The 23674-nt window shown below is 43.4% G+C and overlaps 1 protein-coding gene across 5 annotated transcripts in view; it reads left to right on the plus strand.

Moving 5' to 3' along the window:
- LOC124481419 (A-kinase anchor protein 13) overlaps positions 1–4013 on the plus strand; it is a 55282-nt gene extending 51269 nt beyond the window's left edge. For all 5 annotated transcript variants that reach the window (XM_047041245.1, XM_047041248.1, XM_047041249.1 and 2 more), the window contains 3 exons: positions 110–568; positions 1152–1458; positions 1632–4013. In XM_047041245.1, coding sequence (XP_046897201.1) covers positions 110–568; positions 1152–1458; positions 1632–1687 — 822 coding nt within the window. In that variant the 3' untranslated portion in view covers positions 1688–4013. The remainder of the gene's footprint in view (positions 1–109; positions 569–1151; positions 1459–1631) is intronic.
- The last annotated feature ends 19661 nt before the right edge of the window (positions 4014–23674 follow it).

Raw genomic sequence — 23674 nt, forward strand, 5'->3', positions numbered from 1 at the left:
CACACCCAGTCCCGTAGACTGCCGCACTGGTCGGACGTACGGTCGAGCCTTCACCCTTACCTTGTGTGTGGTCGTGCTCGTGTCCGTTCACCCCCCCCCCCCCCCTCAGGCGGTCGTGGTTCAGCAAGACACCTTCATCGAGGACCAGCGGCAGGCCCTCACCGAGCGCCCACCCTCCTCCGCCTCCTCGTCCTCGTCGCGGCCGTCGTCGCGGCCCAACTCCCTGATCGAGCAGGAGAAGCAGCGCAGCTTGGAGAAGCACCGGCAGGAGATGGCGTCCCTGCAGCGGCAGCAGGCCGCCCACGCCGAGGAGAAGAGGCGGCGCGAGAGGGAGTGGGAGCAGCGGGAGCAGCAGCTGACTGACCGCGAGGTGCTGCTCCACGTGCAGGAGGAGGAGACGGGCAGGAGGCGCAGGGCGCTGGACGAGGAGCGCCAGGAGCTGCTGGGGAGGAAGGAGGAGTACCAGAAGGACCTGGAGAGGCTGAGGGACGCCCAGAGGAAGCTGGACCGAGAGAGGGAGCAGGTCCAAAGAGAGATGGAGAGGATGGAGCAGCTCAGGCTGGCCGAGGTGAGACCGCATGCCTCTTAAGGTCTCCCTGTGGCAAAGGATTTAAGGGACTTCACCGAAGGGTCTCTGTCTACTGCGTCAAGGAGAACGATGCAACATGGATCGTCCTTGATATTTATACCTTTTCTGCAACTCGTCAGGAGACTGACATCCTTCAGTGCAGTATAGAACTGACCAGAGTTTGGAATTACTTTGACAAGCTAATGCTGTACGCAGGCTCTTATAGATCTACTTGAAAATGCCTCATGAAACATGTAGACCTCATCTTATATTCGGATTCATTGAAATCCCCAGTCCAATCACTTCTTAATGTGACCAAAGGCCACAAGGACTTCTGGCAGAACCTTTTAACCATTCCCTGTGAGCTAACCCCCTGCTGCCCTGTCCTCCTATCCTCTCCTCTCACCCGGCCCTTCTCCTTCCATTCTCCTCCTCCCTTCTCCTTTGATCTTTTCTTCCCCCTGCTCTCCTCCTCTCCCCCACCTCACCGCCTGCTTCTTCCCTCCTGTCCTCCCGCGCATCTCATGTTCCCGTCCTCTGCCCATCTCCTCTTCCCACTTCCTCCCCTCTCCTCCTCTACCAGAGGCGCATGCAGCGGACTCCCTCCAGCACGTCTGAGGACTCCCTCTGGTTCCCCGGGGGCAGCAGTTTGTCCCTGGAGCAGGGGGAGTCCGGGGAGCTGGAGTACTCCTCCTCCCTCAGGAAGGACTCTCTCTCCAAGCCGGAGGCCAAGCCCAAGTCCAAGACCCTCAACCCGTTCTCCGTCAGAGGCGGCGGGGGCCAGACTGGGGAGAACCAGATCCCCAACCTGCTCCTGCAGCTGACCAGACCCAAGGATAAGAAAGAGAAGAAGAAGAAGAAAGGCAAGGGTTCAGGTGCTCAGGCTCCAGGTGCGGTCAGATCCCCCACAGAACACGTTAAGACATGCTTGCAAAGTTTGTGAAGATATGAAGTATCAGCCTTTGCGCTGTGGCCATCGACAGTTCCTCAAGACAGCACAGGGTCAGGGGGTTTGAAGAATGTTGAAAGCTGACTATAAACACGAAGGCCCTTCTCTCCACAGACTCGTCCCAGCACCTGCCTGAGCCCGCCCTGGACGGAGACATCTTCTACTGCTGACACGGCTCCTCTGGTGCTCAGCTTCCCAACAGCAATGCAATGACACACTCTCCAACCTACTGCACCAGCTGAATGTAAGGCCAAGATGCCAAAGTGCCCAGCCCATACAACGCCCCAACCTCCTCATACATAAACACACACAAACACGCCCACTCAAAAGACACACGTACCCCTTCTGAGTAATTACACACAAACACATACACACATACACACACACACACACACAGTTCCCCAGACGCCACTCACATGCCTGTGGAGAGCAGGAAATGGATGTGAATGTCTAAAATGAATCATGAGCTCCATGTGCAATGACCTTAACTTGTCGCCTCGCCCCTCCTGACTGTTACCTGATTGGAAAAAAACTCAACATAATGGATACCACTATCACATCAGAGGCCGTGAACGTGATGCCTGGTAGGATGGTCTAGTTAGAGGCCTCCACACAGAACTGAAAAGAAGCCTATGCCCCAAATGAACAAGTTAATTCAAGGCCCCCTGTACCGTCAGAGATATCAGCCAATGGGTGGCACCTGTGAGCGGTGACCGTTTACTCTTGTCCAATAGAAATGTTTCTGTGCATTATTCTGCCAATGAGGATGAAGACCTGCGGGAAGGGCACACTAATCGTCCCTGAGCAGACTTGGGGTGGTCATCTGTTACCCTGGGTGAGAAGAACAATACTAGCAAACATCGTCTCTCCCTCTCCTATGTTTGAACTGCATATATCCTCACATGTAGCATACTCCTGTTCTCCAATGGACGTCATTTTAAATGTATGTGTGTTGACAAAACACATGGCTGTAGAGTAGACAGAAACAATTGGATAGAAATGGTTCACTCAGACCATTTAAAAGCATGACTGAAGCCAGCTAATGATGTAGATTCATAGATGTTTTGGTTTTCAAGGGATTTAGGGTAGGACTTCACCACATTATTTCTTTGTACATTTAATGCTATTGAGCACTCCATTGATTTGTTGTACTTCACTTGTATTTTTAAATAACAAAAATAAGACTTGTTGAAATTCAGCGTATTGTCTTCTCAAAGGTTCCATATCATTTTGTTGATTTCCATTGAAAATTCTAGATATCAAATCTCTCATTCATTTGGATGTTGATCAAATGTACATGTTACTGTACAGTTCATCAGAAAAGCTGAATCGTGACTCCAAACCCCCATAGGACTTTACTTTCAGTTCTGCTTGAATTCCCTACCTGCTGGACAGGTCTAAAATGGTAACCCAACCCGGATATGATGCTTTCACAAATGCATCATTTAAATGCGATATGTATTGACTCAGTTATAGTGCTTTTGAGAAAGAAATATCTCCAGATTTGACATGTTTGGAATCCTTCTTTTGGACCTCAGACTGTCATTATACCATTTGAGTCCAGAAGTGTATGGGCGAGTCTATGAGCTGCTTCATGTCATTTCTTCATTATTGTTCATTTCTGGTGTGTAATCCTGTATAACACACCTGAACAAATAACATTTTGGACTTTTCAGTCAATTGAGGCTATGGCACATCATGGCCACTAGGAGGCACTGGAGCTGTGTCTCAGTATGAACCATCAAGCCAACATAAAGAAGGATGGAGTACCGTAGCTGTCTAATGATTCATGCTGTGCAAAATTGACAATTTCTCTTGGATTTTTTATGCAGGGTCATTGCCATTTGTAGATAGTGTTAAAAGCATGGAGAGACGCACCTTCTATCAAAAAGTTACAGTGGTCCCTACGGTGTTTATAATTGGCAAAGGAAACAGATATGTTGTCAGAAGTCATAATTGGTTATTAAATAAAACCAATCCTTAATGGCTTAAACAGAAAGCCCGCCTGGCAAAGCAGAACACATTCATTAGAGCAAGCTCTCTCTCTCTCTCTCTCTCTCTACAAGGGACAATCAAGAGATTAAAGCCAAGCATATACATTTCCCAAGAGTGATAGGAATATATATTTGATAACCCTTTCCACGAACCTTGTGTAGCCTTAAATATAATGATGAAATGCACTAGAACATGGCCCAGCATCTTCTCAGGAGGATACGGAATAGGTTTTGTACCTCTGCTTTGGAAGTATGAAGAATTGTTTGTACGAAAAGGTACAGATTTGTTTTAGTTTGGAATAATGTAAAAAAAAAGGGCAAAAACAAATATGTAAATATTACTTATGTAAAGAAAATTCAAATGTAAGAGTATTAATTATATGTTTGATTTGTGATTTATTGCAGCATTTTGTAAGAAGGCTTTATTTATCTTTGATCCCCGCCTTTTTGGTGATGTTCAATGTAAAGTCATATTTCTGTCATATTAAAAAACTATAATGTCTTCAGTGTCATCTTCAATATCTGGTCAAATTCATAAGCACTCTTGCGATAACAATTACACTCCCATTCAGTTCAGCATCACAGACTCACAACTCAGGACCTATTTTCTTTGCACAAGCAGCAATGATCTGTTTCCACGGAGAGGTTTGAAGCACTGGTGCACCACGGCATGGTGGTGAGCAACAAGCTGCTCCAGATCTTGAAGTGAAGATGACTATGTCTGCCTTTAACGGGCCTGGCCATACTGTATCGTTTTGTCTCCATTCGGGCTGACACCTCTTCATTTCCGCTTAACATCTTCGATCGATCCTGGCTTGCCTAACCAGGGGATATCTTACACTGTCTGTTCTCAAAGCCGCCTTCATTCCAATTGATTTATCCTAATTTCATGAACATGTCATTTTGGATTCCTTCCCTATTTGTCAGCGGTATGTTGACCATGGAGAAACCTGTGGTTGTGTCTGTCTCAGGGCCCCTTCTTGATGTTAGAACCTGTCACTGAGTGAACGTAGTGGGGCTTCGCCTATGACAGTGACGCACCAACCCTAGCATCACAGGGCTGGACGACGACTACAACAACAGCGTGGGGAGAAAGAGGAAACGAGATTGCAAACGACAATTTAGTGTCGAGAGGAAAAGACAAAGGGAGGGAGAAATAAAGAAAGAAAAAGAAGAGGGAGACATCCACAAGATGGAGGTAATAAGCCATGGCCAGTACATCTAACAACTATTCCTCTACAGTGTTATTATGCTCTGTGGAGCGTGCAAGCCCTTCGGTACATTTGTGTTGAACTTGATGCATAGCTCTTAGAGATTCTCTATTGAGAATGCATGGCAGTGGAAGGAAGGATGGGGTGGTTGAGAGATAGGAGGGAGGATGGCAAGAGAAGACAGAGGGGGAAGAGAGGGATGAGGTGACTGAGGGAGGGAGGGATGGATGGAGAGAGCAATGGAGGGAAGTACGAGACAGGTGAGGAGTGATGGGTGTGAGACTTAAGGAGGGGATGGAAGGACAGAGGCTAGGGAGAACAGAGGAAAGTAGGGGGTGAACAAAAAAGGACAGAGAAAGACAAACTAATGATGATTAAAGGGCATCTTTGGAGGTGCACGGGAGTGACGAGGACCTGCAGGACTGTCACAACAGTCTGAGTCACCTCCATCTGCTTCATGTCCTGTCTCCGTAGTTCTAGTGCAGTGTCACCACAAGACCAAACAGCACCAGAAGACTCCTATTGATTCAAGGAATTTCAGGGTATTTCTCTCTTTTCATTGCCCAGATGGTTGATCTCTATTGAGTGATATATGCTTTATAGTGCAACAACCTGTGCATCCACAATGCAGTAACTCCTCACATGCAATGGTAAGTTAAAGCTTCCTTGATAAGGACAAGTGATTAAACAGTTGTTTATCGAACAGTTAGTTCGGCCTCTGGATGCACACAGGAATAAATGCCTGAGAGAGAACCCACTCCCTATTTACAGGTGGTGTTCTATTACTGGCCACAACAACGTTGGTTGACTGGACCTCTGAGCACATACACACATATGCAATCAAACGCACACGCTTCCACAAAGAGGCTTGTCTCTCTTCTCTCTGTTTATTCGGTGTCTTGAGATCACCGATGCCAGTTGCCTAGCACTGCAACCTGTTGCTAAGGAAACGGTCAATCTGGATGGGAAAGACAGATCTCATGTAAGTAGCACTTTATGACCTCACAGGCGCTTATTGAGGTGTGGTAAACATCAAGCGTAGGTCTCAGCAGCACACTGCTCATTCAGCAGCATGTTTAATATCTTATTTGGGCGTTGAATCGTCTCCATAAAGAGGAATACGTCTCTTTGGTTTCATTCACATGCAGTGGACTGATAGAATATGAATTAAACCGATGAACCCAGATGCACCCAGATGAATAACATCCTTTCAGGTAGTTGTTTGATTCACATGCAGCAACCTGCATTGCTGCAGAAATGAGAAAGTTACATTGGAATGCTGGCTTTCCACCCCATGTGATCTACATGTATGGTGTAGCATGTGTCATGTGATATCTGCTTGTGTCAAATATCACATGCCACATGGTCTCTTCATGGGTCTGATTAGTGGATACATGGATCACTTACTGCCACTCAAAGTAAAAGTTGAGCAGTCCACAACTGTGTTTTCATAACATAAGGATCCCAGGGGTTTAGTAATAAGAGTTTTGAGTGTTCAGACTGGACTGATGCTCTAATGCTGTCAAGATCTGCATGAATCTGTTACAACAGCTGGGGCTTCTGTGATGGGAGGACTGGGCTTCACACCCACCAGACAAGCGAGTGCCATGTGCTCTTTTGGTTTTACACGTGTACGTTTTATCCACTTATCAGCTGTGTCCCCCCTGTAATTAGCAGACATCTTTGAATCCACCACACTGTCACATAAAGCCACCACTTCAGGCTAGAAAGAGAGTGCAGGACTCTGAAGTGGTCTCGTTTCTCCTTTAAAACGAAGCTAACAAGGTCCGCTGGGATGACGATGCACCGCAATTGGTGTCAGTTTATAACAGTTAAGGAGCGCTGATAATTCTCTCCTGGTTCTGCCTCAGCGGTGCCTCTTGTTGTCTGGTCTCCTCGGATTACATGAAACTCTGGACTCCATCGTCCCCAGGGCCTCTCCCACTATTTAAGAAAATGGCTTCTAATGGACTCAGTGTCCTCAGATCTTTAGCGCTAAACTCCATCCGCAAAGATATTCTCTTTGAAGTACAACAGCAAGTCTTAAATTCATACATATTTTCCACTCTTATGACTTCCATCATATTGTCTTAATTGGGTTTGTAACTAGAACATGTTTTGTGGAACAGAGCAATTGATTTAGTGGGTCATTTTGCATGGAGTTGATAGTGACATACTGTGTAAATATTGTACTATAATTCTTCAAAGAAGTAGCACAGCACTCATAGATTTCTCTCACTTTCTCTCTCTCCACTTATTTTGCATCAATGAATTTGCATAAATTGTGCTTACCTCAGAGTTTTGATTTAAGAGTGTTGCTCCAAGCCAGAGTCCTCTGGGCAAATGCACGCATGAACTTGCATTTATCAGAAACTTCCCACAGCTCATTGCCAGGGAAATGGGTCAGTAGAGTTTAATTGAGTTCAGTAACTGTGGGGGGTACAAAGCAGTGGAACATCCGCTTGCGCTCCACTAATGTACCTGAGCTCCTCTTGAGCATGCATGTTGATCTAGCTTAGATTCTTCGACAGACATAACCCCTGTCATGTAAATAAGGATATCAACGCTGTGTCAGGTGTGTGAAGGTGCAAGCTGCCTACAATTAACATACAAGTACACTCTCTAAATATTCTACTGGACTCCTTACGGATTGCCATTTAAGACCTATCCATCCAGGTGTTTTCACCTACATCCCCTGACCCACAACCCTGTCTTTAGCCTACTTTTGTGAGAATTAGAACCACAATCAGGCCTCACAACCTTTGAAAATAGTCTAGCTTAGCCTAGCATATTTAGCCAAGTTGAGCTCAGCCTTGCTCACACATAGTGGGCTGCCATTGCTAGATTATGGATCCCTGAGTCATTTTTATTGCACTGCAGTATTGTTTTTTTAAAGCTTCTGGGGGTGTTTTTATTTGATTTCCATTGCCTATGAGACCCATTGAACTCCAATTAAATATCAATCAAATGTATTTTAAACCATGACAGAGGGTTATTAAAAAAGAAATCAGTTCTATTTAGGTTTGCATTGAAGAAATCTTTGTTTTGTCAACGGGTGAAGTTAATTGCCCGGTTGTACAAATGGCAACAGATGACTGTGAGACCTTCTGTTCCCCTCTTGACTGCTGGGAAGTTGGATGGCGGCCATGCTAACCTGCTGATAGCAACAAACACATACAGAGAGAGTCTAATCACAGAAGCTATTCCTCCCAGCTGGGACTGCCATGTTTCCACACCAGCAAGTCATTTGTTATCTACACATTTCCGCTGATTTAAGAAGACAAGGAACTCAGGTGACGAAACTCCTTGAAGTCGGTGTGACAAACAATCAGAATGGAGTTATGATTCAGTCCTCTGCAGTGATCAATACAAAGGCTCTCAAAGAGCATGGTACAGATGTCAAGGTAAAATCTCTCTTTCTTTTCCTTCTCTTCGACTCTGAGGATCACTTCCACAGCTGCAGCATGGTGTGATTTCACATAGGAAATTATATTTTGACTTACCTTTGGCCCATATTGATTTTAGCACATCTAAAGTCTAGGTCAAACATTTAATTAAAAACACCTTTCAAAGAACTGCAGCTAACCTTAGTTAGTGGATGATGATTAGGTTAAAATGGCCATTTTAAAAGCTAACAGAAGACATGGTTGATGATATTGAATGTAAACTAAAAACGTATTGTGATTATATTTGTTCTACTTGGCTATTAGATTAAAACACTGTCTATGGACTGTCAAATTCAAATGGAAATGTTACGTTTCCCGTATATAGCCAAACATTAGAGACATTTTTAAAATGCATTTATCTTTTAAAGAAAATACCATATTCCTCATTCCTCTCCCGTCCAGCTCAGTCCTAGGAGGGTGAACATAACCACTGTCTCCATAGTGATACATAATGTCTTACCTATTGCTGGGACTCTGGGCCACTTGAGATATATGAGAGCTTATACATTGTGACACGGTAAGTGATAAGTTACTGGCTGGTAATCATTGAAGCAGTGTGTTTTTCTTTCCAGTGCTGGGCAAGAGCCAACTCAGGGGCCAACACGTGGAGCGGGGCAGTCATCAGCACAAGCCACCAGGTCCCATGCTCCTTCAACTGTCAGAGTGTTCATCAGAGGGCCGCAGACACACTCAACCACACACACACTGCCTCGGTCAATCGGATGCTGGAGCTATCAATATGACAATCGCATTTGAAGTGAAGGTACTGAATTGTGAAATGTCAGGAGCCATCACATTGATGTGGTGTTTCTATGCGTGTGTGTGCATGTGCACAGGGGTGTGGAATTTCAGTGGGGGGCAATCAATGCATAGCAAGTTGCATCAGAAACATCTAGAATAAGTATGAAGCTGCAGCAATAGCCTTTGAGGGATACATTGTCCCCTTGGTCCCTGTTTGTCTGACATGTACAGTACTGTTGGCCTGTGTTGTGCAGCCTTTACTGTATAGTCAGTCATCATCTATGCTTACTTTACAGCCTTGGCTTAAGGTATTAGTGTCTCTTCGACTGAGACATGCTTTGCATGGTTCGATTTGTTCCATGTGTAAATTCCATAGTCATTTATGTATCTCATCCATCAGCTCATTTTAAACGTGCATACACAAGGAGCTTAATAAAAGTGCAAGTAACAGAAGGAAGTAACAGATCTGTGTAAGCATTCTACTCTCTCTCTCTCTCTCTCTCTCTCTCTCTCTCTCTCGAACACACACACACACACCATGCACACACAACACACACACATTCACACACACTCTCTCCAGTTGTCACATGGTTTTGCACCTGTCTGACACTGCTGGATAATGCTCTGTCACTGTGGCATTCATACCTTTGCCAGTGGGGGGCACTGTGACTTTGTAACAGAGGGGGAGTGTGTGTGTTGTCCGTGTGCATTTGTGAATGTGTGTGTGTGTGTGCCTGTTGATTTACTGCAGTGGCTGAGTGGAGTGGCCCAGCCACATCATATCTGTCTTCTCTCAGGAGCTTTCACTGGCCTGAAAAAATCATTGTGTTTGCTGATGATAATGCAATTAATTAAAGAGCCAATCATTTTAGCCCGGCACGTCTAAATTTGAATGGAACTTCTGACATATTGCAGTGTCTTCGGCTGAGTTGATTCTGCTGTGTGCGCTTGTTCATCAACAGAGTTAGTTTGATGAGCTTTCTATGCTTCTCACTGACCAGAACGCAAGACAAGTCCCTTGTTAATTTTGATATTAAGGGTGGCGTACAAAACAAGGCTGGAAAAATAACCCTTTTTTTCTTTTTCCCTTTCTGATGGAACAAATTCAATTTTATTTCCTTCTTTCTTTCTTCTCTCCTTTTAAGCTTAATGCATTTCTCCATTTAGCCGTGGGGCCTGGGTTGTAGATGAGGTCCTATTCCAATGCCAGATAAAATCCTGTGCAGCCATTAATTTTTCAATGGCATGGATCTGGCATGCAGAGCCCTCAGTGCTAAGCCTTGTCTGTCTGTCTTGCCTGCCTGCTTGCTAGTATTTCTGTACTTCTGTCTGTGTCTTTTTGTTGGCCTGTTTACTAGCCTGTTTATCTACTTGCTTGCTTGTCTGTCTCTCTGTCTGCCTGTCTGTCTGCTTGTCTGCCTTCCAGGCTGCCCATCTTCCTGCCTGGCTGGCATTGGCTACCTCTTTTGGCCGAGCCAAGGCCGCCATGCTGAGAGAGAGGAATGGAGGGAGGCAGCTTGGGAGTCCACCCTGTGTCCAGGATGCCCCTGCCAGCTGCCAGCAGCGACAGCAAGGAAAAATGAATGAAGACAGCTTGGTCCACTGTTCCAGATCCTCATGAGCTACAGCCAATACATAGAGCATGTACGCTACTGCGTCCACAGAACACTGTTTGGCATGACTGGGATGGAGAGCACCATGTTGGTTAGGGCACACAGATAATGGGTGAGTGCCACAGGGAGATTACTGTATGTGTGCTTTGGTATGAGGTGCCTGGTCTGGATATGGCATGCCAGTCAGTCAGGTGTGACTGCATACTGTAGCACCTTTTATAATAGGGGAGGCATTTAGAAAACCAAAAGCTTTCAGTGGATGAGGACTAGACTACATCTGATAATTCTCCTTTTCCTCTTAAGTAGTAGGCAGAAAGCCAGGGAGCCCAGTTCTGCATGACTTACGCAGTACATTATTATCAATTCTTAAGCTGTGTGTCTGTGTGTGTGTACGTGTGTGTGTGTATGTGTCTGCGCGTGCATGATTAAATGTGATACAAAAGAGATTCTTTCCACTGGAACAAAAATGGCCTGGCTGATGCAGTTGTTCACCAGGCCTCTGTCCCAGTTCAGGACAGAGAGGAGGCTATGCAGTGTTGAAAGTGCAAATGTGTTTGAATAATGCATACATACTGTATATGTGCGTGTGGAATTATCTGCAGCCTACAAATACATGGTGTTTTTTTCTCTCTATTTACTCCTGGAAAAAAAGCCTGTGTGCTCCCAAACACCCCCGCAGATGAATATAAACACTTTGAAGTCTGAATGACTGTAGACAGATTAGTGAACATTAATCATTTGTAGGGACATAGAGCTCTGACATATTTCTAATGTTTGCATAGTGACTATGTGTTGAGTCAATCAGAGATTGCACTCCCAGTTACCCTGGCAACCCACCGGCGACCCCTCATTGGTGGTTTCTGTGTGGCACCTTCTGTCAACTGTGAATATTGACGGCTTGGACGGAAATAGGTTCAAGTTGTTCAGAACATCCTGTTCTCTTGTCTTCCAATGGATCTCTGGTTCCTGTGGTCTTAGACACTGGCGACAGTGAGGCCAATTACTGCAAAAGTATTACAGAGATGCCAACTTTGGGACATAACATACTGCAATGGGAAGAAGCTGATAAACTCAAAGAGTGAGCTTCTAACTGTGTTTTAATGAAAGCAGTGGAGACATACAGTATTTCTCCCCTTATGGTGAAAAAAATAAAATAATATACTATATATTCACATACTTTAAGAATTCTACATGTTACATACATCATGGCACTATGTACATACATGTATAATTTACTTTGGAGAGGAGAAGTTGTTGTTGGGGGTGGGTTGTAGATAATGCTGCTGGGCTGCTGCATGGATATTTACATTTTCTCTTGTTCTATTTTTAATGGGCGACCTTCACCTTGCCCCAGAGCTCACCTGACCAGCTCCAGAGCCTGGCTCGCCTGAGCCCTGTATCCACAGGCAGAGTGCTGAAACAAGACAGAAAGTTACACGCCACACTCCTGGACAGTGAACTTCCTGTTGGAAAAGAGAGCCCTTAGGCTGGGAGCAGAAAGCTCCAAAGAGAACAGCTTGAAGTGGTTCTAATGCTGGAGTACTCTAATTGAATAAAATGTGTTTGCACCTTTATGGTCTAATAAGTGAGTGGTTAAAAACCTTGGTTTTATCCATGGGGCATTAGCCTTTGACAGCATTGTTGCTGGAGGTGCTAGGTGTTAATAGGTAACGTAATTACATAGAAATTCCATTACGATTCGTCATATCTGAAGTGCACCACAGGTAGATTCATAACTTTCAGGTTAAGGATGTCAATGGGAAAATAGCACAGGAACAGAGTTCGACTCTCCATATGGGGACTCACATACCTTGGTGAGTTAGACCCTGTTCTTCCCTCAAATGGGGAGCATGTCATTTTAGAGTGATTATATTTTACCCTGACAAGCTGGAATGCTTAAGTGGTTGGTAATTTTCTCTGTAAAGACGGCAAAAGTGTCTTGACGATAAGTCTCTCTTTGACAAAAACTATTTTCGATAATGAATCAAATTGAGCCGCAATTTGCTAATCTACTGCCTTTAGAGGGGGCCTGTCTGTGTAGGCAGAAGGTGCATGCTTTGTGTGAACTGCTCAACATTACTTAAGAACAGCCCTATTATAGATCTATAAGTCAATGCAGCCACAGCTCACCCCCTGACAAACACAAATTGGCAAGCCATTTGGCAGCACTTTTTTCCTCATTACATATGTATTTATTTCTGTCGCTTCTCTTTTCATGCTGTCGAGGCCCGTCAGGGGCTGTGCATTGGTGTGCATCAATAACAGGGACATTTTGACTTCTTGCTGATTGGAAGGAGGTGGGAGGTGGGAGGGAGCCAGACGCTCGCAGTCAGGCAGCTCCTATTTCCCATCCGCTGGCTTCAAGGATGTGGAGACGTGGCAGCCTTGTTCTGCACCATGCAAACTGCGTCCAGGCCTCCTGGATGGTTAACCGGGGGCCCTATTCCAGGTGCTGTCACACACACACACCTACAGTTCTGTCACTCACCTGACTCACACACCACCTGCAAGGTCTCCTGGAAAAAAAAAAACGAAAAAACAAGCGAGGCCAGCTCAAAGCACTGTGACACAGGGGTGAATGTGTTCACAGGGTGCCACAGCTTAGCAGGTTATTTACTCTGAAAGGCGCTAGATGCTGGAATGTTCCGCATCAGATCACAGAGCGGGGGTGTGAAAGGGGGAGGGGTTACATCTGGGTCAGTTTGCAAGCAACAAGGATCAGCATCAACTTGTGGCCACTGCTCAACTCAACACAGTTTCTGCTGTAGAGAGAGCAACATGTCAACAGAATGTCTCCATCACAAATAAAAGGTTGTCAAATATAAAGTGGCCTCCTGCTACAATGAATCACCATATTACCGTGTTTTCTGGACTATAAAGCGCAGTTAAAAGCTTTTATTTTTCTCAAAAAATGACAGTGCGCTTTATAATCCGTAGCGCTTTATACATGGATTAATTCTGGTTGTGTTTACTGACCTCGAACCTTACTGCTTGCAGCATTACGACTAGCGTAGTCAGGAGCGTCACGGAGTCATACATACTGTGCTTCACCATAATATTGCAGTGTGTGTGTAAAAGGACCCTAAAATGGCACCTGTCAAGAGTCCGGAATTTGAGGGATTTGTGGACGAGAAATGAACTGAAAAAGTGAGTGTATTGTGTTGTATTTTACGTGTTACAACTGAACAAAGTTGGGAGTTATTGTAAATACGTTCATTAACGTTTGAACAATGTTGACAGTTATTGTGAACACGTTTAATAAAGTTTGACTGACTGATGTATCTGGCAGTTTTTTTTCTAGAAAATAGACCATTCATTGACAGTGCGCCTTATAATCCAGTGCGCCTTATAGTGCGGAAAATACGGTAAATGTTTTGTTCCATTCTAAAGTAGCTGTTTGTGTTGAGCTAGCCAAGTTGTTTGTGGTTTTCTCATTTTAGCACTGATTATATGGCAAACACAATATGTTATGTTACACAAAGTACTGAACCTCCCACCTCATCAAATTGTGTGCTACATTTCCCATTTCCCTGGGTTACAGTCAGCTGTATTACAGCTTTGTTTGTGAAGGACTTTTAAATTGCAGGAACATTTCCTTTTATTTTGACACTGTCAACTACCTTTTTTTTTTGTAAAGAAAGGGTTTTACAGAGATCTGGTGGAGAGAGATAGATTGGTAGTCACTGGACTTCTAGGGTGTCCTTACGGAATATGATGGTAATGATATACATCAACTGTCCTGTTTTTGTCTCTGTTATTGTTACTAGACAATGCTACTAGCCATCAAATCTAATACATCTTGTGTATCACTATAAGAGTAAACAAGGAATATAATAGTGCTGAGAAAAAGAGAGTGAGGAAGCCAATGAAAGATCTGTTCCTCCAAAAATTATCAGGAAAATGTAATATATAGGTAAGCAGGAAACACGGTCTGGAAATATATAATACACATCCAATATTGCTGAATCCTGCTATTTACTAACCTTGACACCCTCAGACTAACAGCACTTCCTGTAAATGCCTTGCAGGCACATATTACAAGACTGTCTTCCCCCTGTAGTCTACGTAATCACTTGTAAGACAAATGGTTGGCATTGAGACATTTTAGCTCCCTCATTAATTAAAGGACCCACTCTTATCCTGCTACAATAATTCAAGATGGGCGACAGGCAGTGTCTGGCTGAGCTTCTGGTCATCAAACTTAGTATGGTTTGTGCATTTCTTCATGAAAAAAAGCATTCTGAAATTCATGGCATTTGAATGTACACATAATTTGGCTCCATTTGAATGTATTAACCCATAACAAGGCTCTAAAAGAGAGTTGACCTACGTAACATTAGTAATAACATTAACAAAGTTTACAGAAGTAGTCAGTAAAAAGTATTGTTATTTTAACTTTCAATTGCATGCTTCACATTATTTACTTACCTTAAAGCTCTGGTGGTTCTTTAATATAAGTAATGGAGAGTGTTCTGTACTAATTGATACCATAACCTCTTACTTCATTGAACCCCAAAACCTTTCGAATGCCATATTTCCAGTTCATGTGGACTGTTGTAAACCATTTACTTTTTTCTGTTGTTCAAAGTGCCCTCTTGCCCTCTCCTTCTAGCCTCTAAGAGACTGAGCCAATTAGGAGGAAAAACAAGGTTAATATTTCATGTCCAGTCCCTGATAGGAATCCTGAACACACATGAACATGGCTGAGAATGTTTTCGCCACAAGATTTGAAGAAATGTATTTTTGGTGTTAAAAAACTCAACAAAAACCTATTGCCATGTCATTCAAAGACACATTTTAATTATATGTCAATAGCTTAAAGCCCTGAGATTCTACTGGTTGGAGCTATATATTTAGTATTAAATTCTAGCCAATATAGTCATCTCTACATCACTGTGCACCACCGTTCAATACCAATGAGTGAAAACGTGTAATTTCGTCATCTGTAAGTCCGCTGCAGTGCTACAGTACATAGGTTCCAGCAGTCATTTACTTTAAAGTAAAGTGATCATATCGAATTACAATACTTTTTGCCCAAATCTAAAACCCCACACAGATCACACTAATATCAGAACCCCTTCATCCTTTTATCACAATGGCTGCAGGCTTTATTGTGTCCCCACATTGTAAAATTGCTCCCATTAAACTCCAAACCGCTTTGAGTAAAATACATCGAAGTGAAGGTTTATGAAGCCTATCAGTGGGGAGGAGGGGAGGGGGGGGGGTGAGAGGAGGTGGGGATGAGAATCCAATAATGTTTTACTCCTCCTGTCTGTCTCACTATTTGCTTTGTCATGAGAGTCGCTGTGTCGCTGCATTCATCATGTTGTTATGTGGCATTGATTATACGTGCCTGGTTTCAGCTGTAAGACTGGGGGAAGGGGGGGGGGGCTGAGACATCACTGGTGGGACATCTCAGGGGAATGTCGGCCTTTGAAGGAATGTCCTATGCCCACCTAAAGTGCACACATCATGATCTGTCACTCAACCTCCTCATACAGTGGGGCTTGTCAGAAGTTTAAACACGTGATATTGGCTTCTGTATACCTGCCATAACTGATAATCGTTTGGTATTGATATTAGTGAGGACCAGCTTACACTGATCTACAGAAATATGTTTTAGAAGTCAAGCTACTGAAACTTTAAGCAAATTACTTTTAGACAGTTCTCCAAACCACTAAAAAAAAGTATTCATATTTTTATTTCACAAAGGTCTGTGGTTACCAGAATTGTGGTAATTAATGGTCAGTCATACTCTGTATTCTTACATTCGACATTATTACAGTCACGATCCTAGTCTCTACTCAGGCATCATGTTCACAGTAAACATGACATGGCACATTATCTTTCAGAAACTTTAATGACCAATAGCCATCTCGTATTTGTCAGTATATGTTGTATAGAGCTACAGATTAGCTAACTATGGGGAGTGTTGTTGCAGCATTTCTTACTCTGGCATGTTTTTTGGTAGAAGACTGGAACCAGGTTAAAATGAAAGGAGGAGGACCCTGCGGACCCGGTACTGCTACTGTGGAGCAGGCAGCTGCTACTGTGTCTCCTGTATCCCCAGAATGTGTGTGAGTGTGTCTGTGAGTGTGTGGATGGTCCCAGGCGCTGTTGTCTAAAGGCCCATGATGATGGATGTGAGAGGCCTGGGGAGTGGGGGAGAGGAGGGGCACGCTGACCAAGCTGTTCGTGGCCACGGTTGTGTGTGTGTGTGTGGTGTTGAGAGGTTGAGTGTGTGGGGGGTAGTTGTGTGTTTGTGTGTGAATGTGTATGTGTGTATTGTGTGTGTGTGTGGGGGGGGGGGCGGTAGGCCATAGCACCCAGCTCCCCTCCTCTTCATCAGGCTGATTAATACTGAGGGGAGCCAGCTGCCCCACTCTCCCACAAGAGAGTCCAGGCATATGGTGTACAGGGGGAGCGGAGCCCTGGAATTATCATATCAAACCTGGTTCCCCCTTTAACACTCTGGGGAACAAGCACTGCACCCAACACTCCCCAAAAAAGGGCAACATTTTGATGATCAAGGGCTCCGGCGGTGTCTGACACCCACGCTTAGCTTTGAGAATACAGAGGTTTTCACAACCACCATTATGTCTTACAGAGCCTTTTATCTCTGTCCAGAGTCCAGATACTGTCTCAGCATGACATACAGTTGGGGAATATATTTTATCATTATGTTTGTCTTTTCTAACTGATCTATGATGTTCTAGTACCACCTGTTAAAGGACATTATAAAAAAATAAGTGCATTGATATATCCGATAATTCGTCAAATTGTTGAGGTAGATGATGTTTATTAAAAGTTTATGGAGGGGGAAAAAGGAGGGTGTGTGTGCGTGAAATTTTAAAGGCTTATTTTTTGTGAATTAATAATTAATTACAAAATAAAACTGTTTATTTACCAAGTTTACAAGCAGAAGACCAACATGTACCAGACAGTCTACCCCCAGTGGTATTCTCCACCTGATCTCATTTGTTCCTTGCAATATCGCACCAGATTCTCCACAGTTACAAACTTGCCTTTGGACATTGTAAATTAATTAATGATCCAAAACTTTTATGAGCTTTCGCGGGGCACAAAATTCCTCCATAATTAGAGATGGAATCCTCTCAGTTGTGGTTGCTAATTAAACTCTTTTTTTTTGCATTACTGGGAAGGGTTATGGCAACTGTGCCAGAAGCTTCTTTTGTCCTCTGGTCTCTGCTTTGGGGGAAGCAGACATTCCTGTTTAGATCAGTGTAATGATATGCATCTGATCAGGGACACAGTGCTTGTTAAACTGTTGTAGACTCTCCCGTTTCGTCTGCTTATTTCTGACAAGATAGGGCATTTGATCTGAGCAGAAAAACAGGGGGGGAAGGAGAGAAATATATGGAAAATGAGGATGAGAGAGGATAAAAACAGTCCAAGGTAGCTAGTCTAATCACAATGGCACTTGAGGGGGTATTTTTCGGAGTTGTTCCTTGTTGGGAGAAACACACTTAATGTTTCAGTTTGTTTGGGCAGGTTTGTCCCTGGAGGTCCAATTTAGAATGAAGCATTCTGATTAGCTGAGCTCCCCGGGAGTAGCGTCCCTTGGGGTCTGAGGCCCAGGGCATTGCTTGAATTCTAATCAGACTATGCAGAGTCCTTTCCTCTTACGAGGAGAAGAAGCTCAAAGATGTTTTCGTAATCTTGCATGCTTGCACTAGTTCCATAAATGCTGTAGTCCCTGCTACCGTATAATCAGGCCCTGTATGCAAAGACATTATCGTAACATAGTGATAGCACACAGTAGCATAGCATAACATGGCATAGCATTGCACACAGTAGCACAACAAAACAAACATACAACATAATACAACTTGACTCAATGTTTTGCATACCACTATTTTGACATTCAGAATCCTACTTCTGACTTTGTCTGTAGTGTTTCAGAAACAACCAGCAACCCTTGATTTAAACCCAGAGGGCCATGGTATTATTTATTGGGTTGTTAGACCTCCAGATTCTCGCTTGAAGTGTGACTAGATAAACTAGCTTGGCACAAACAGAATGGACAAAAGCAATAGTAGTTGTCTGACGATCATAGTTTGAACACCTTTCCTTTGAACAAGTTTCTGTAAAGTTTTCAACATTTTTCAGCTTTTAATCAATCTATTATTTTGTGACTGTCACTCCCAGACAGACAAAGACTGACATGATGAAGTGCCATGTGAAGGTAGTGTGACATGTGGAATACAGGGTTGTCATTCATCATGGATCCCAATAATGATGTGTCTCATCAAAGCTGCACATCATATTGCAGAGTTTTTGTCTTGATGACAGAGTCTTTGTTTGTTTGCTATGCACTCGTAAACAGGAACTACACTGCTAGTGTGATATTTGTTTTGTTTCCTTATTTGGCATGTCAGCGTAAATCATTTAACCGTGTAACAACTGTGTCTACAGCATGGATTGTGGTGCTGTGCATAGTGTCTTTAGATACGCTCTCATGGTTTCCCTCTGTCTCCTGTGCTCACACACACACACACACACATACACACACACACACACACACACAAGCACACACTACCATCTTCACTTTTCCACCTGTGATTGGAATATAAATGATCAATTTTCCAAGCTCAAGTAGAAATACTCGTAGAGGAAAATTAAATCCCATGCCTGGGGCAGATGTGATATTTATCTCTTCCATTTTATCTGCTCCTCTCTTCTGCACCTTTTCCATCAGTCACTTTCTCCTTCAGTCAATTGCTCCATATGTACCCTGGCACATATACTTCCCATCTTATTTCAAGGCAGAGGTTATAATTTGATAAATGCACTTTGGGACCAAAAGGGATAACCACAGTTTCACACATTTTCTTTTTTTCTTCACAGTGCTGAAAGCCTATAAGGAACATGTACGCAAAAACGTCATTTTCATACTGTGGTACTCAGACGTGTCCAACCGTAACTCTTCATTTGCTTTTGACACAACATGGCCCTGGCACACAAGTTCAAAGTGGGTAGACTGCTCCCATGATGCTGGTTCTTCTGAGACCTACCCTGCTCTACTTGCACTCTGCTCATGGCTAAAGCTAATCAATAGCTGACTGCTCCACTGTCATCTGCCCATCCTGTGTGTGTGATTGTACAGTGCCAAAGGAAAGCATGGAGTCAGGCCTCCATAGACTCTGCTGCTGCTCTCTTTGTATCCTCAGTACAAGTCAAGTGGAGGGGGAACGGTCTAGTGGCTTGGAAACAGAGTCAGTCTCAATCCAGGAGAGACTGATTGTTTATTTTGAGAGGAGATAACTACCACCCGTCAATACAGACAAGTCTCGACGGAGCACCAAAAACCTATTTCTCCCTCTTCCTCTTCCAAGCCTTCTGTCAATAATGAGCTGTATCGACAGCCTCCGGTTGTGTCAGGGAGAAACTGCGGTAGCCTGTGACTCAGGAGTGATAGTTGGATTCAGCACCGGGCGCACTTTCCACAGCCCTCTGATCTCGTCTGACAATTGGGCTGTCAGAAGTCCGGAGCGGTGCTGGGCTGGTAATCAATGACACCCTAAGTGATGCATGACTCCTCTGGGGCAGCTCCCCTCAGGCATCACCTGCATCACCTGTTCTACAGTACATAGGTTACAGCTGTCATGCATATATGTATATATATATATATATATAGTTTACATATATTATCTGTATTAAATAAATATAGTTTATGTAAAGTATGACGGCTTGTTTGATACTGTGAGAATGCATAACGTATCAATACATTCATGTTTAGCTTACAAGCTAAGGGGTTTAGGTAAAGGGTCTTAAAACTAATCTGCTAAAAACATTTTGCTTGGTATTTCCTTCAGTGGATACTGTTAGTTAAATTATATTACCTGGAATCAAAAAAGGTTCTCACAGTGAACTTACATGTAATGTCAGAACTTACGGTTCTCCCAAGTTCCCCTAACCCCTAATGATTAAGTACCACTGTAACAATTTGTTAAAAGAATTCTAACATGTCAACTTCAAAAACTTGTTGGTGTTAAAAAGGCCTCCAAAGGTAAATGAGAATAATATGTTTAAAGTGATACCCTTTCAATTAAATTGTAAAAGGAAACACATATCCAAGAGCAAATGTATGAAAGTATGAAACAAATGTTTGCACCTCCTTTTATGTGATCCAGTCATTTGCGTGAATATAAATTTAACTCAAGTCAATCCAATCGTATTCTGGATTCAAAGATATTTGAAGTTCAAGAGGATTGTCCTTACAGTATCCTTAGTGATCTCTCAGGATGACAGTGACTTGCGTGTTTGGACAACTGAATGGCAAAGCACAATTCTCTGTATTACGTTTGACCTAACAACCATTGATTCCAAGAACTTCACACCAGAGGTTGTACCTTTATATTTGTATTCATCTGTTTGCAAGGGAACACTAGCTTCTAATATCACTTTGATGCAATGCACCAAGCAACAAGCTACCTTGTAGCTCAGCAAGCCACAACCAGAAAAACCTGCGCTGTGATCTGTACTCCCTAAGATAAACATGATGATCCAGTCAGTTCCAGAAGGTGTGTTCTGGCCTAACCAGTCAGTACTGTGTCTCCCACTGTGACCGGACTCTTGGTCCTGGGAGACTCTGCTAGTCTGCTGATGTGAATTCACAAACCCTCCACCCATCTGCCTCCCAGGTGCTGTGGTACAACTGATGCTGTGGTTCAACTGATGCTGTGGTTCAACTGATGTTGTGGTTCAACTGATGTTGTGGTAACAGGGCTGGTCGGGATACTCTTGAATCTGAGCAGCTCCACAAGGTGTTTCTAAAAAATAAAATACAAATAAAAACTCTCACCTAAGAAAACGAAGAGATATCCTGTATCTGTATGAGTAGTGGCCCGGTGGTCACTCAGAAACAGTGCTTTCATTACGTGGTCCAAAAACACAGTCCGAATTTCCATGACAAACTGAAAGTAGTGTAGCTTCTGTTAGTTTCTACAGAACTTTTGCTCCTTAAACCCAAGAGACGTACAATACTGAGTGTTTCTGCCATGATCATGTGCTTAACAACCTAGTGGGCGCACACTAGTTTCCGTTGCCCTTGCTTCTGAGTGTAGGGATTAGAACGCAGTCCATCCGCCATCTTGGCCTCTTAATAAACACACGCTGTGTCGCAGCAGTGAGTCAATGTGCTGGATCACTGTGTCCAATCTTGTACGAAATTGAATTCTATTAATATTCTATGGGCCGTTGTCAGAGAGTGATAATGCCCTTCATTTGTGTGTGTGTGTGTGTTTTTGGAAGGGTTGGGGGGATGATAGGTTTGTTGTTTAGTTAGTTGTGTAGCTGATGAAATGCATTGAAGGCACTTTATTGAAGTAAAGCAGTAAAGAGAAGTCTTGCTGATTGGATGGCCACAGGGACAACAGGTAGATGGTGTCTGGGGCTGTTTCTTAATCTGTCTTGTGGCTTTATATCTTGTTGACTCATTTTTTAAACTCTCCATCAGTCTGTGTAAGTGAGAGTGCCCACCCTTCAGCTGGAAATCATCAGCCGGCAGCCATCACTCCTTTTTGTCTGCTTAACGCAAACTAAGAACAAGTTGTCATAAAATCACATTCTTACTGAAGGCTAAAGAACCAGTACAGTCCAAAAGTCATCGTGACATTCAATGGGTGGAACTCAAAGAGAGGTATAATCTTACTTCTGTGCACTGAGTAAAGTGTGACAAGCATCTTCAAGCTTAGAAAAAAAACAAGAGCATTGTAGCCTTCCAGAAAAAAAGTTAAACTATGAGTTGTTTTCTTTTTGCAGTTTATACTGTGCCATTAATGTTGACATTTCTATACCACCAATAAATGATGGCTACGAGTACGGTACATAGAGGTGTCGTAAGACAACGGGCCAGTTGAGTATAGCCTAAATGGACAAGCTGGCTCGCTGCTGAGTTCCATGGCAACCTAGCTTCACAATTAAGGCATGCTGGAATCGTGGAAAAAAAACACGGCAATTTGTTCGTTTTAGTGCATATGCATTTTATGATTGCAATGCTCAGATTTATGTTCATGACTTATCTTTAAGTGCTTGAGTGGCCATGTTCTATTTTAGTGTCATGAAAGGGATCATTGAGCTCATAAAATATGAAAATGGTCAATAAGAGAAAAAGGCAACAAATTCGAGAGTGATTTACAGTATACCCTGAGAGGAGCGTGGGCATAGTTTTATCCGGCCCGATCATGAGCTGTCAGTCGTTCAGCTTTTTATCAACTGGTTTGCAAAGTATTATTAAAGAAAAATACATTAAATCTTGGGCAAGTTAATCTTCTGATGCATTCACGTTGCTATGAAAAGAAGCAACTTTCTTGCTATTGATCGGAAGGAACAACAGACTAAAGGGCAAGGGCAATGATGCATGAAGCAGCAGGGTGAGCTCACAGTGACTATATGGAAACATTCTGTTCCATTCTCTACCATCTTGTATGCAACATTGACATATCGTGGCACTCCCTGTTGGCATCCGAATGGACACTTAGATGACAAACGGCCTAGTGTGTCGGACAACAGCTGTTATTTATCATCCGTGCTGGTCTGGCAATGCCCGCTGCCAACCCCCCCTGCCGGGCCACTGCCTGGCACTGGCACAGGTGAGTGCCTCCTTTAAAGACCCAGGCGGCACAGCTTACCCAGATGAAGAAGTAGGAGCGATTAACAACTTCCCTTTATTACCTCTAACCTTCACCCCAGCCAGCACTCTTCAGAGTGTATCCCACAATTGATCACAACAAGTATTTCTGAGCCATATATTGAGGTAAAAGTTCATTATGAAATGGTCACACATGGAGTCATTTATGTGATTATAATTATGTGACCAAATGTGTCCCTAACTAAATGTTGGAATTGGGATTTGTTGATAGAAAGCTGTTCTATAATGATCAAATTAGTGTTAAACACTGACAATTAAGTATACAGGCGTAATGGAGCACATATTTGAAATGCACTTGCATTCCCTTTCAGCCGGATGCCATGGGTGTGGGTCTGTTTTACAGAGAGTTCCTCAAGGTCAAAAGGACTAGGTGTTCTGGTTTTCTTCCATACATTCAGTAATGTTTTGCAGTTGTGATGATTATTGATGGCGCAAAGCAACAGAATGGGGATTGTTATCTGCAGAATCCATTCATTTCT

Source organism: Hypomesus transpacificus, chromosome 19 (assembly GCF_021917145.1).
Source record: "Hypomesus transpacificus isolate Combined female chromosome 19, fHypTra1, whole genome shotgun sequence".
NCBI lineage: Eukaryota > Metazoa > Chordata > Actinopteri > Osmeriformes > Osmeridae > Hypomesus > Hypomesus transpacificus.